Source organism: Symphodus melops, assembly GCF_947650265.1.
Source record: "Symphodus melops genome assembly, chromosome: 11".
In the NCBI taxonomy this organism is placed as follows: Eukaryota; Metazoa; Chordata; class Actinopteri; order Labriformes; family Labridae; genus Symphodus; species Symphodus melops.
Genome location: NC_136701.1, coordinates 15,939,129 through 15,951,013, shown reverse-complemented (window position 1 = coordinate 15,951,013; position 11,885 = coordinate 15,939,129). Strand labels below are relative to the sequence as shown.

Sequence of the window (11,885 nt, the reverse complement as noted above, 5' to 3'; positions counted from 1 at the left end):
CTAGGTCAAATCAAAGTCCCTCCAAAACACTTCTGTGGATTAACAAAATCTCTCTTTGCACCAAATGACAGAAGAAATGGCGTGAGTACAGTACTGTAAAGCAATCGGAGTTAAATTTACTGATAAAACAGCTGCACATAAATCCTGCTAGCTTGATAGCTAACAACTTCCCACCCATATTTAACGTGAGCTGAGGGCACAAAGCACATAACAGAAGCAATTCACTTTTGCGCTAATTTACCATTTTGTTTCAGCTTTCATGATAGTCGTGTTCTTCCTCCCAATTCTCACCTCCCATATCCATATATGATCCTACACTTGTGGCACCTCAAAAATTAACACAACGTATTGAAAAGTGACCTTATTGGGGATAACATTCAGAGCAGTATTAATGAGAAGTTAAGCCATTGATTTTAAAGATTTAATTCAGATAACAGTAAAGAAGGTGGGTTAAATCTTGAGTTTACCAGAAAAAGTTCAATGGCATTAAAAAAAAAAAAATGTGGTTAAAGGTGCACTATGGAGTTTTGAAAGTGAAATGTGAAAATTGGAGAAACTACACGATTATGTTGTATATGTTCATAACTGTAAACACAAACTGTCCTCAGAGGAAAATGTGGTCCTTGGAAAACTGTGTGAAGATAAAATGCGCCATGAAAAGTTTTGGTGGTGGGCCGAGAGTTAAACCATAACTCTCCTGGCAGCTTTTTAGCTACACACTGTGTTCCAGGGACACCAGTGTTTTTCCTTTGAATAAAGTCTGAATATTTAGTTCAACTTTCAAATTGCAAAACCAAATCTTCACAGTGCATCTGTAATTAATATAGTAGTATAGTATAAAAATAACATAAAAAGGTGTTTGTACAACATTTTCAGACTCCCTTTTACTTTGGATTGTATTTTTCTATTGACCAATAAATGTCTTCTTAATCATAAAGTGACCTCGAGCATTGAAAAGTTTTAAGCATCGTAAAATAGTTTGTATAGAAAACTACTGGCAATAGGCCTCTTTCTGTTTTGATGGCTGCCGCATCAATGTAACACCATTTCAAAAATAAAAAATGCACGGAGAGCTTTCAGAAAAAACGTGACAACAGGCCAGCATAAGCCCATTTCCTCTTTACTCCAAAACAGTGCAAAAATAACCACAGAATTAGAACTGTATACAATATTTATTGACAATGTTTTCATTTCCATAGATCGTTCATTGTAAAGACAGACACTGAGATTTCAGGGCTTATCTTTGAAAGCGGTAGCCTACAGCTCTGGGTTTTCTGGGATTGTTATCGTGAGTGGCACATACGCTTGAGGATTTTTCGAGGTGGTGGGTGTCAAGAGAGTAAGAAGGATTGATGCTCCTTGGAGGGAAGTCCAGGGCAGCAGGAGGCTAAGGCTTCTTCTGTGAGTGTGTGCAAACATACACTGTCACCAAGATGTGTTATTTATGCTTTTAGGATGTCATTTTGTCCTTGCTCTCCACAGTAGACCTTGCATTTCCAAATATGATCCTCTAAAAAAAAAAAAAAAAGAAGCAATTTTCAAACCGCATTCCACCATGTTTTTTTTTTTTTTAAACTTTACACAAGGATTATGAAAGGATTTCATAAGCATACATGTCATTGCTCCTACAGGATTATGTAATCATTCTGTACAGTATAAATGTGAAAATAGCCAAAGTTTGAATTTAACATTAGTGTTTGCTGTTTTTTTCTGTTTTTTGTTTTTTTTTCCCCCCACTGGAGTATAGAAGTATAAAAATATATGAAACAAAAAAAGCGCTGTGAAGTACAAACACATATTCAAAGTGTAGAACTTATGAAGCAAGTCTTTCTCGCCAGTTTCCCTTCATGTGCTTTGAAAACACATTACTGCCTGGCTGACACACATCCAGAACAACATTCTCACACTCAAATACACCATGTCATACCACACACAGTATACCTGTGAAGGTTAAGAAATATATCTATATAGGGTAGGGTGAAACTTGTCTTCGGCCGAGTTGTATTAAGTACCTTACTGACTTAAAAATGAACCGCCTTGTTTTTGCCAATTCTGGGAAAAGACATATTACACTATAGTAGTTTAAATGTTTGTGTGTAGTGTGAAAATTATGGAGAACACAGGAAGCAAATAAGTACAATAACAAGTATGAGAAACGAGCTCATTAAGGTACTTTCCCCTAAAATACAATTCATGGGTTGGAAATGTAGTTTGTGTTCTGTTGTGCAGTGTTGTCAGTAATGTGAATCGTGCTGACCTGAGATGGTTGATATAAAGGCAACATATGCCTTTGAATCACTTGACTCTTTGTGTATATGTGTGCACGTGTTTGAACAAGTGGTGTACATCGAGCTGTGTTTAGCTGATCATTGGTACAATAAACTGTTATACTTTTGCTGACACATCACAGCAAATACATGCTGTATAAGAATATCAACTACATTCATGAATATCTGATACATTTTGGCAAAACCAAAGATAATGTGCTTTGACAAATAGAGCAAATAGAAACAAAAAAGTGATCAAGTGACACTAAAATAGACTATTTACATTTTTCACCTCAGCCTTTGCATTCTCTTAAGTAAAAGTGACGTTGAAATCAGCATTTTGTTGTTGCTCTTCAAAGCTTATAGGTAGTTATCTACAGGAATGATATGTTCCAATTGACTATTAATAATAATAATAATAATAATAATAATAATAATAATAATATAATATACTATCTGATATGTACAACCTTATATTATTATGAACTTTTTGGATAAAAATCCCAAATTTGAGTTCAAATTGCAGTCATTTAACACATTTACATGTCCAATCATCTTAAAACAACAACATCTAACCTTTCAGGATCCATTTTTTAAGCCATAAAATTAAAACCCTATTCTGAAAGAGAAATATTTAAAACAAGATGAAATAACCAGACATATAAAAAAATAATATAAACTACTTACAATGTGCTGATTTTAACCTACATTAGCACAAACTGAAAATGTAAAGTAACATTTAAACACCAGTGATGTGAAAGTCCAAGACTCAGACTAATCTGGACTTTGTTCTTGTTTTTTGGGCAGTTTTCTAAAAAAAACCTGCATCTATTAAAAATGGTGGTAACTGTTCTGTAAATGTTTTATACAAAAGTCTAAACGTCAAACATCGTCATCCTCAACATTTGCAATATCAACCAGACATATATAAATAATCACAGACATATTCACATGTATCTGTGAGGTGAACTGAACACAAAAACCACAAATGAAAATAAACTATTGAGAACAGAAAAGTGATCGAAAACAGGATATTAAGGAGTTCTCTACTACAGTGGTTCTCAACTGGTGGGTCAGGACCCAAAAGTGGGTTGTGGAGTCGTTTTCAGTAGTCGCAAAAGTGTGCCAGTGAAAAAAACTATAATATAATAGTCTAAAAATCACTTTTAAAACATGTTTTAGACACACAAGGTCCAAACTGCAAACATTTGCATCAGATGCTCATTGGATGAAAAATATTTGAAATCTGGGGTTGTGATTCCTTATCAAGGAGTTGTGGACAGGTGGTGGGTCCTGAGGCTAGACTATTTGAGAACCACTGACCTACTGTACAGCGCATGCAGTCAGACGTAACTGTATGAAGCTACATTTTGAAGAAAACAAGCAGAATACTAGTGTTTCGAATGTTCTCTCACACCGTAACGATCAAAAGGAATAGCATACTAATAAAAGATAGTCCTTTTTGAATAAGAACTTTGCTCTTTGAGATGAACTCGGTAGAAGCACTTGGGACAGAGGAGACTAAGGCTCCGGCTACTTGTTCCACTTTTTTTTTTTTTTTAAGAGGAACCACATCTTTTTTACGTGTCAACGATTGCTCCACTGACTTTAGACAGTTAGTATTTCACTCTAATGTGTGATTTGGTTCTTAATGTTTATGTAGAAGATACTTTAACACCAAAGTTCATTCATACAGATAGTGAGGCTGAGGGGGAAATGGCAGTCTTGCGTTTTGCAGCCCTAGCTGTATGCTTACATTTCATCATTGTTGTAATAAAAAGCTCCTATAAGCACCAGGTATCAGAAGAAATACGGTACAGCCTCTATGGCTTTCAGAACTTGTGTGCAAAAATCCTTAAAAAACCTACCACGTAATCATACAGTCAAAAGCAAATGACCATCACTCCTTAGTTTGTGGGTATACAATTTCATTTTGGAATCACGGCTATGTCCTGAAAATCACATTTAATTTGGACACAGTTATTGGCTTTGAGTGTTAAATGTTAAAAGTTTAAACCTATAAAACTGACAATAGGTTTGTAGGAGGCAGATATAGTATGGTGAAAGACTGATAACAAAACTAAAATTGATTCTTGTGCTTTTTATTTGTGCCTCTCTGTAGACCACGCTATCCCTTTAGCTTTACTGTTAGTGTTCTTCATTAACCTCTAAATCATAGTTTTTAAAAAGCAAGTTCGGCACAAGTGAACTATTTTTCAGAGTTTTACAAATGTATCCAAAAGAGGAATGTTGTTTTTTTTTTTTCTTTCTGACCATCAGTACTTTTCTGAAGTACAATCCATGTAAACACTAGTTTCGGAATGATATAAGTTCATTTAACCTGCAATCCAATGAACATGTTTTATAATCTAAGAATAGGCTATGAAAGAAATAAAATAAAAACTCCTCTTGTACCCTTCAGTAGAAAAAGCTTATTATAGTTACCTTTTGAATACACCATGCTATAAACTGTGAACTGAGGGGCCCTTATAATGTTAGTATCAAATGATTTTTTTTGTACCAAGACATTTACAGTAGTTTCTTAGATGTTATTTAACCTAGAATACCTGGATGACCTGAAACATGTGTCAGCACTTTTTAAGTGGTGTCAGTGAAAGACGATAGTTATGAATTAATTGGATTAATTCGTACCGAACAGATTTTCTTTTTGGCAAAATATTAGTATGCTGTTAATTTAACATGATACAAACATAAGAAATATGCAAATAAACATTTGAAAATAGATTCACAACTCACAAAATACTCAAAATTGTTAACAACTACTCAGGAAGAGGCACCTTATATGTTTGTAATCTCTCTCTTATAAGGTTGTCATGTGTTAGTCAGCAAATGCGGTATTCCATGATATGACAGAACTGGTCTTGAATATGGTTACCCAGTCCAGTTTTTCCAAATCACACAAAAAAACGAAACAAACCAGTTATAAACAAGAAATGAGCAACATATTTTGCTGTTTGTTCTTGCACTCACCGATGTCCTCTTCTTTTAATTGACATAGTAAAGCCAGTAAACAATGTTGAAGAATGAAAAGACAGTAGGGAAGATCATCCTCGACCATCTGTCAATAATGTTTACGTCAGTCAAGTCTGGGATGGTGATTTTAAGCTGAGACGCACGCCTCCGTAGTCTGCTCTTCTTCTGAGTCATGTGACACTCAAGTGTGTTTCGGCCAAAGTTGTGCCGGTTCAGTCCTGCTTTGCGGTACTGAAGGGTTGAACTGTCATATGTCAGCATGGTATTTCTCGGGTCATTGAGACCCAGAGCCAGCTCTGAAACCCCCATGTCATTCTTGATGTCCAGGGTGCCCAGAAGGATGTTCTCATGTGGGTCCATCTAGAAAAAGAAACATTTTTCACAGTATCTTTTTAAGAGTTTCTCCTATCGAAGAACCAACAGAGAATCATATATCACATATATGTATATATATATATATATGTATATATATATATGATCCACAGGTGACGGAATAAAGTGAATGAATCAACACCAATCACAAATGAGGCCTACCCTGAACTGAATTTGTTAAATGTACAGGGGAAAAGTGTTGCCAGTGCAACATAATGCAATCCAATATAATTAGCCTTGAAATATTCATTATTTGTATGTGCACACACTTCACTGTATCTATGATCTATTCAGAGTTCAAGAATCTTTCTCATATTTTTCATAGAAGAATTACCTTGTTCTTTTGATCGCCAAGTCCAAGTGCTGTATCATCCACAAAGATTGGTTCCCATATGGAGTCATGACCATCTAGATCCCTTTGTTTCATTCTTGCGTACAGAGTGTCATCTCTACCAACTACATTCCCCACCAACCACTGCAAAAAAAACAAATCACCATGGTTATGCATTATATATTTGTTTGTCTTCTGTAAAGCACATTGGGTTTACGTTTGTATGAAATGTACGATACAACTAAAATTGAATTGAATTAAATGGTTACAAATGCAACTGCTATGTAGTGCTTTTTAAGAGTACATTAGGAGCATACAGTACACTATGAATAGAATTGTAATTAACTATTTATTTGCACAAGCAATACGGCAAACACTTGGACATAGTCTCAAGCATGCATTTGTCAAAAATGTATGTCACACATTTGCCTTAACCCTTGTGTAATGTTCATATTGTTGTTACTCAGCCAGTGTTTGTGGGTCTGATGGACCCGTTGCATTTTGTGGCTTTTAATGCGAGGTAAAACAAATTGTCGCATGTGATGTTGTGTCCACTGAGTCCCTGAGACATGTCGAGGACAACTCTCATTCCTTGTTTTTTCTCGAGGGCTCCTCCATCAGGTTTCCCTGTGTAGACTTGTAAGTTCCAAGCATATGAGGAAGTGGCATCACAGGCAGCCCAGATCTTTATACCATACTTTACAGTTTTGCAGGTCTGCTTCTTTTGTGTTTCTGCACCTGCGGTTCCCACACAAAGTTGCAGCATTGTTTGTCAACACTGTCTGCTCTCCTTTTCTCGCACATTTGACCCTCTGATGTTCTGTGTACCCACACTTCTATTAGCCCCAGGTCCAGTGGACCCGGACATCTTTTATGTAATAGAAATGTGTAGGGGGGGTGTATGGTGTGTGGTCATTAAATATGTATTCTGATATATGTTCTTCACAGAAAATGAGCCAAAGTCAGTGAGTCTCAGTTTGAAAAATTAATCAATTGTATCATTTTTCTTTTAATAAAAAATGAAAACGGGTCCCACAGACCCGAACACCACACAAGGGTTAACGTCAACAAATATTAATGCAGAAAAACAAGACGTTAAAAACAGTTTTGCAGTTTACCGCTATAAGCAGCAATTCTAAAATGGCCCACTTGCTTCAATGCAAGTAGTTTATGTCAGCTGGGAGTACACAAAGAAAACTGAACTTTTTCTATCAAGACATAGAGTCAAGGCTTTCTTTTCTTCTGTTTCAACATGTACACGTTTATTACGCTGGCCCTAATTGGCACAGTGAAAGCAGAAACATTAGGTCAGCACTCGATTTGAAGTGGTCCACATTTCTTTTCTTTGCTACTTTACTATTCTGAGTTACTCAGACAGCTTTATGAATAATTGATTCAAATATGTGGATAAGGAAATTGATAAATACATTTAGCTTGAGTTTGGTGACAGAGGCATTTTTTGTTTCTAAAAAAATGATCCTACTTTGGGGGAAATCTGTCGTTTCTAATGAAAACAGAGTACACGTCAAAAGACTTCAGAGCCAAGCCAATCTGCTCCTACCTTGTTTGGATCCATCCTCAGTTTTTCGTTGTTGGCTATCGCTGATTTTTCAGCTGCCTTTTTCTGACGCTGAGGGCCTCGCCCAAAGAAGATGTAATTTACCAGAGCATACTCGAGCAGAGCCATGAAGACAAAGACAAAGCAGCCCATGAGGTACATGTCAATGGCCTTGACGTAGGGGATTTTGGGGAGGGTTTCTCTCAGGTGGGTGTTGATGGTCGTCATGGTGAGCACCGTGGTTATACCTGTTGGGAAAAAGACCAAAACACGATGTCATCATCATAGAAAAAGTATCAAATCATTTTTTAACATGCCATGAATGTTGTTGAGTGCTGTTGAAAAACTTGTTTTAACCACTGTTTTGATGCCACCAATCCTCCTTCTGGTGAGTCCTGAAAATTATACATGAATAGAAAAAGGCAACGACACCCTCAGATTTTCTTCACGAATCTGAATTTCTGATGGGAAGATATCTTTGAGATCTACTTGGTTCCATGTCTGTGCCTCATTAGGCCTGTCAGGATCAATCAAACCAAAGGGTCCTTCTACATGACTTTACCCTGCGATGCACTGAGAGAGCAACTATGGGGCTGGGGCTTTGCAACCATTTGAAATTCAAATGTCAACCTTGGTCTTGTTCATTAGCAGGGAACACCTTCTGAGAAAAGTTGTAGACACTTTGGAAAAAATCTAACCAAACGAGCAGGGGGGACAGTTTATGTGAGACTGACTTTGCATATCAATATATCAAGTGTATTCTCGTAATGAGTGACACGTTATCTGAAGCTTGCAGTGAGTTCATTTGATATTTAAGGCATTTCAGCAAGGCAACATCTCTTGAATGTAGTGTGCCTATGATAGTTTGAGATGCAGGAATAACAATTAAGAGTCTCAAATGAAAAGCTTTCATATTTTGTCCATGCATGATTGTCTTATTATTTTCCCAGCTCTTATAGACATACTCCTATTCCATATTGCGCACACATTGTGATCATTTATGGCAATTTCTATTAAGAGTCTCAGTGAACAATTATTAAATTATTCTACAGCTGCCACACAGCTGTCAGGTGACCACTGCTCAAAATAGGATTCAGGCAATTTTCCTGAGCTGTTGCTGCAGGAGCTTAACAACAACAACATAGGATTTCTGCAGCACATGTGATTCAGCTATTACAGGCCCATTTTAATGCCCCAAACCAGGTCAGGGAAGTGGCTCCTGGATCGAGTGTAGATCAGGAGGGTGACCAAACATTTTACCAACTTTGCTGACCTGCCTCCATTATGGAGCATTGCTTTTTTCATCAAATCACATGCATGCCCCCTGCCCCCCCCCCAACCACCGATAACTAAATGCAGCTCAGTCGTCAATCAGTGAAATTGCCTTGTCTGCTTAAGCGAGGGATGGGTAAAAGGATGGATGAAGCCGGTTGGATGGAGTTGGTTGAAGAGAAGGCGAAGAGCTTCAGATAAACAAAGAGTAATCTAGAAGCTAGAAACAAACCTCACAGGCTACGAGAGGTTTATGTAATCGAGTATGACGACGAGGGAGGACACTGTGACTTCCAGAAAAGAGACTCTCAGAATCAAATAATAATAATATAAAAAAAAACACTAAAAATGACCAACCTCCACTCTCTATTCTGCTTTCTCTACCACTGTAACTGAAGACAAGCAAAAGAATAATATATACGTTAGCTCACCTTGGTGAATCTACAAACCTGCCAGTACAGTCTACTTCTCCACATCCTCCCCTGTTTAAACAAGTGCTGCCTCTCTGTCTATATTTGTATTGAAGGCCTCACCTAGAGCCACTCTGGCAGCAGAGGCGTCATAGTTGATCCAGAAGGAGACCCAGGAGAGGATGGTGATAAGTATAGAAGGCATGTATGTCTGCAAGATGAAGTAGCCGATATTTCTCTTCAGCTTGAAACTCAGGGACAGGCGAGGGTAAGCACCTGCAGACAGGAAACAGGGGCAAAAAATAGCAAGCAGAGGCAGAGTTAGGTGTTACTTTCCACGACATTTGCCACAGCTGTCGGAACTCGGGACTTTTTGCTCTATAACTTTCTCTCAGAGACAGCTCTGCTCCATGGTTTTCATTTTTGGATATCCTTTATGCTCAGCATAGTTAAGGTGTCAGAAATACTTCACTTATTGATTGATTATTAACTTTATTGCTGATTCCTTTTTTAATTAATTAATTGATTAACCAGAAAGAAGACTTTTTTTCCATTCTATTAAGTAGTTGTGATCCCTTCAATTAAGACTGCACTCAGTTATGCTTTCAGCTTTAACCTACTTAGGTTTAATACTGCAAATCATCACAGGTCCAATGCTGAATATAGAGTATTCTTCAACCTATTGTTGTGCATTGCAGAAACACTCGCAAGCCATAGTTGTGGTCCCTTCAGAATAAAAGCATCAAGACAATTACCATCTGTATTCTGCCTGTGCAAAAGATTCAATAATTGTCTGTTAAGGGTCAACTTATTGTCTTGGTCAGGGAAAAGATTGTATCTGCACACATTTTTCTCTTCCTAGGGAATTGGCTGTATTTTGGCCTGAGTTGCCTTGCAGCTGAAAGGAGGACAAGGAGCTGTAATGGCCTGCTATATACAGCTTATTGGAAAGTCATGAAGAGACAGATGAAGGACCAGAGAAGAAGATTAAGCCTTTTTAATGAAAGCACCAACAACCCAGCAGCCACTTGGATCTGCGAGTACAGTTAACTAATGTCAGCATGAGTCACAGAGACAATCAATGAATTATTTCTTCATGCAGTGAGGAAACCACTCAGGGATAAAATGGCAGGTCTGAGGTGCAGCAGTGAATATATCTTATTCATAAAGACAAGAATGACATTGCTTATCCTTGGAGTGGAATATGACACTTGTTTTGGATCAACGCCATGGCACTTGTGCTGATCCATGCATCTCTGACTGACCCCCGGGTGGCTCCCTCTATATCCCAATAAACCTCACGTTGAAAAGGGAATCCCCCGTCTACCACATCTCCTTATAAAGATAATCCAATGAGACACCCTGCAGGAACACACTTGGGTTGACTTCTTTGCATGCAAGCTAATGGAAGGGACATACACTGATGCATACAAAGATTATGCATTCATCAGGAAGCGCTGTGTTATTAATAGCGTTGTTGGGAATGTGGGAATCTTGAAGATAAAACGAGCCCACTCATTGGCCAACTCTTCACATTCTTACAGCATTAGTGTTCTGCTCTCATTCAACACAGCCAACGGAAACTATATTCAGCAGAACTGCCATCCTGCATACAATAGCTTTCTTGCTTGCATGACAAATTCATAAATATGAAGATGCAGAAGAGTGTGAATGAATTTTTTATTGTATCAGACAGCGTTCTTTTTGTTTATTGCTGTTAAATAAAACATTGTGTCTTCTCTTTTTCCAGGAAGACACTTCATTTGAAGGTTTTTTTTTAGTACATTTACACAACAGTTTGCATGATGGAAATGAGCTGATTGTATTTTTTTGTATCTATAAGTCCAAACAATGAAATGAGTCAATATGCATGGATTTCCTTATTGCCCTGTTTGCAGGGGAAAAGTGGTAACAAGTCAAAGAATCCTAAGAGAAGGAGAGGACAATTAGATACAGTGAAGTGTGTGCACATACAAATAATGAATATTTCAAGGCTAATTATATTGGATTGCATCATGTTGCACTGGCGGCGCTTTTCCCCTGTACATTTAACTATTTCAATTCAAGGTAGGCCTCATTTGTGATTGGTGTTGATTCATTCACTTTATTCCGTCACCTGTGGAGAAGACGACATTCTTGGAGATGAGCTTGTGATCCACAATGGAGAACTGGGGCAGCTCAATTCGGTCCACCCCTGTCACCGCCTTGTCTCCTCCCCGCCAGTAGAACTCAATGTCATCTGTAGTGTAGCCATCTGAGAAAGGGGAGAGAGAGAGAGAGGAGGAATTAGTTAGGTTGTTTATAATATATATACGCGTGTGTGTGTGTGTGTGTTATAATCATGTCCCATCTGGATCTCATACAGTCCAGTTAGTTAATCACATAGCATGACTAGGTTTGTGTTCATTATCATTTAGCCATCTGCTGACAGCAGGCACAGTTATTGCTTGCTTTGTTGTGTAAACACATTGTGCATTTAAAGTATTCATACATTAGCTTGTTTCTTTTTTAATCACTGACTTAGGTGACCCATATACCCAACTTACTGTATTTTCACAGGGAAGAACGCTTTCTTATCGGAACCGTTTGTCTATATAATACATACGCGATGCATACATCATCTAATTACCATGACACTGTCAAGTAGAAGCTGACTCTTTACTTTTCAATGATCTAAAACA

The 11,885-nt window shown here is 37.7% G+C and overlaps 1 protein-coding gene across 2 annotated transcripts in view; it reads right to left on the bottom strand.

The window, feature by feature from the left end:
- Positions 1–4,037: 4,037 nt before the first annotated feature.
- The window catches only part of gabrb2b (gamma-aminobutyric acid type A receptor subunit beta2b), a 107,143-nt gene continuing 99,295 nt past the window's right edge, over positions 4,038–11,885 (bottom strand). For both annotated transcript variants that reach the window (XM_079355054.1, XM_079355053.1), the window contains exons 6-10: positions 11,321–11,458; positions 9,328–9,480; positions 7,526–7,770; positions 5,968–6,108; positions 4,038–5,621 (exon numbers count right to left, since the gene is read on the bottom strand). In XM_079355054.1, coding sequence (XP_079211180.1) covers positions 5,274–5,621; positions 5,968–6,108; positions 7,526–7,770; positions 9,328–9,480; positions 11,321–11,458 — 1,025 coding nt within the window. In that variant the 3' untranslated portion in view covers positions 4,038–5,273. The remainder of the gene's footprint in view (positions 5,622–5,967; positions 6,109–7,525; positions 7,771–9,327; positions 9,481–11,320; positions 11,459–11,885) is intronic.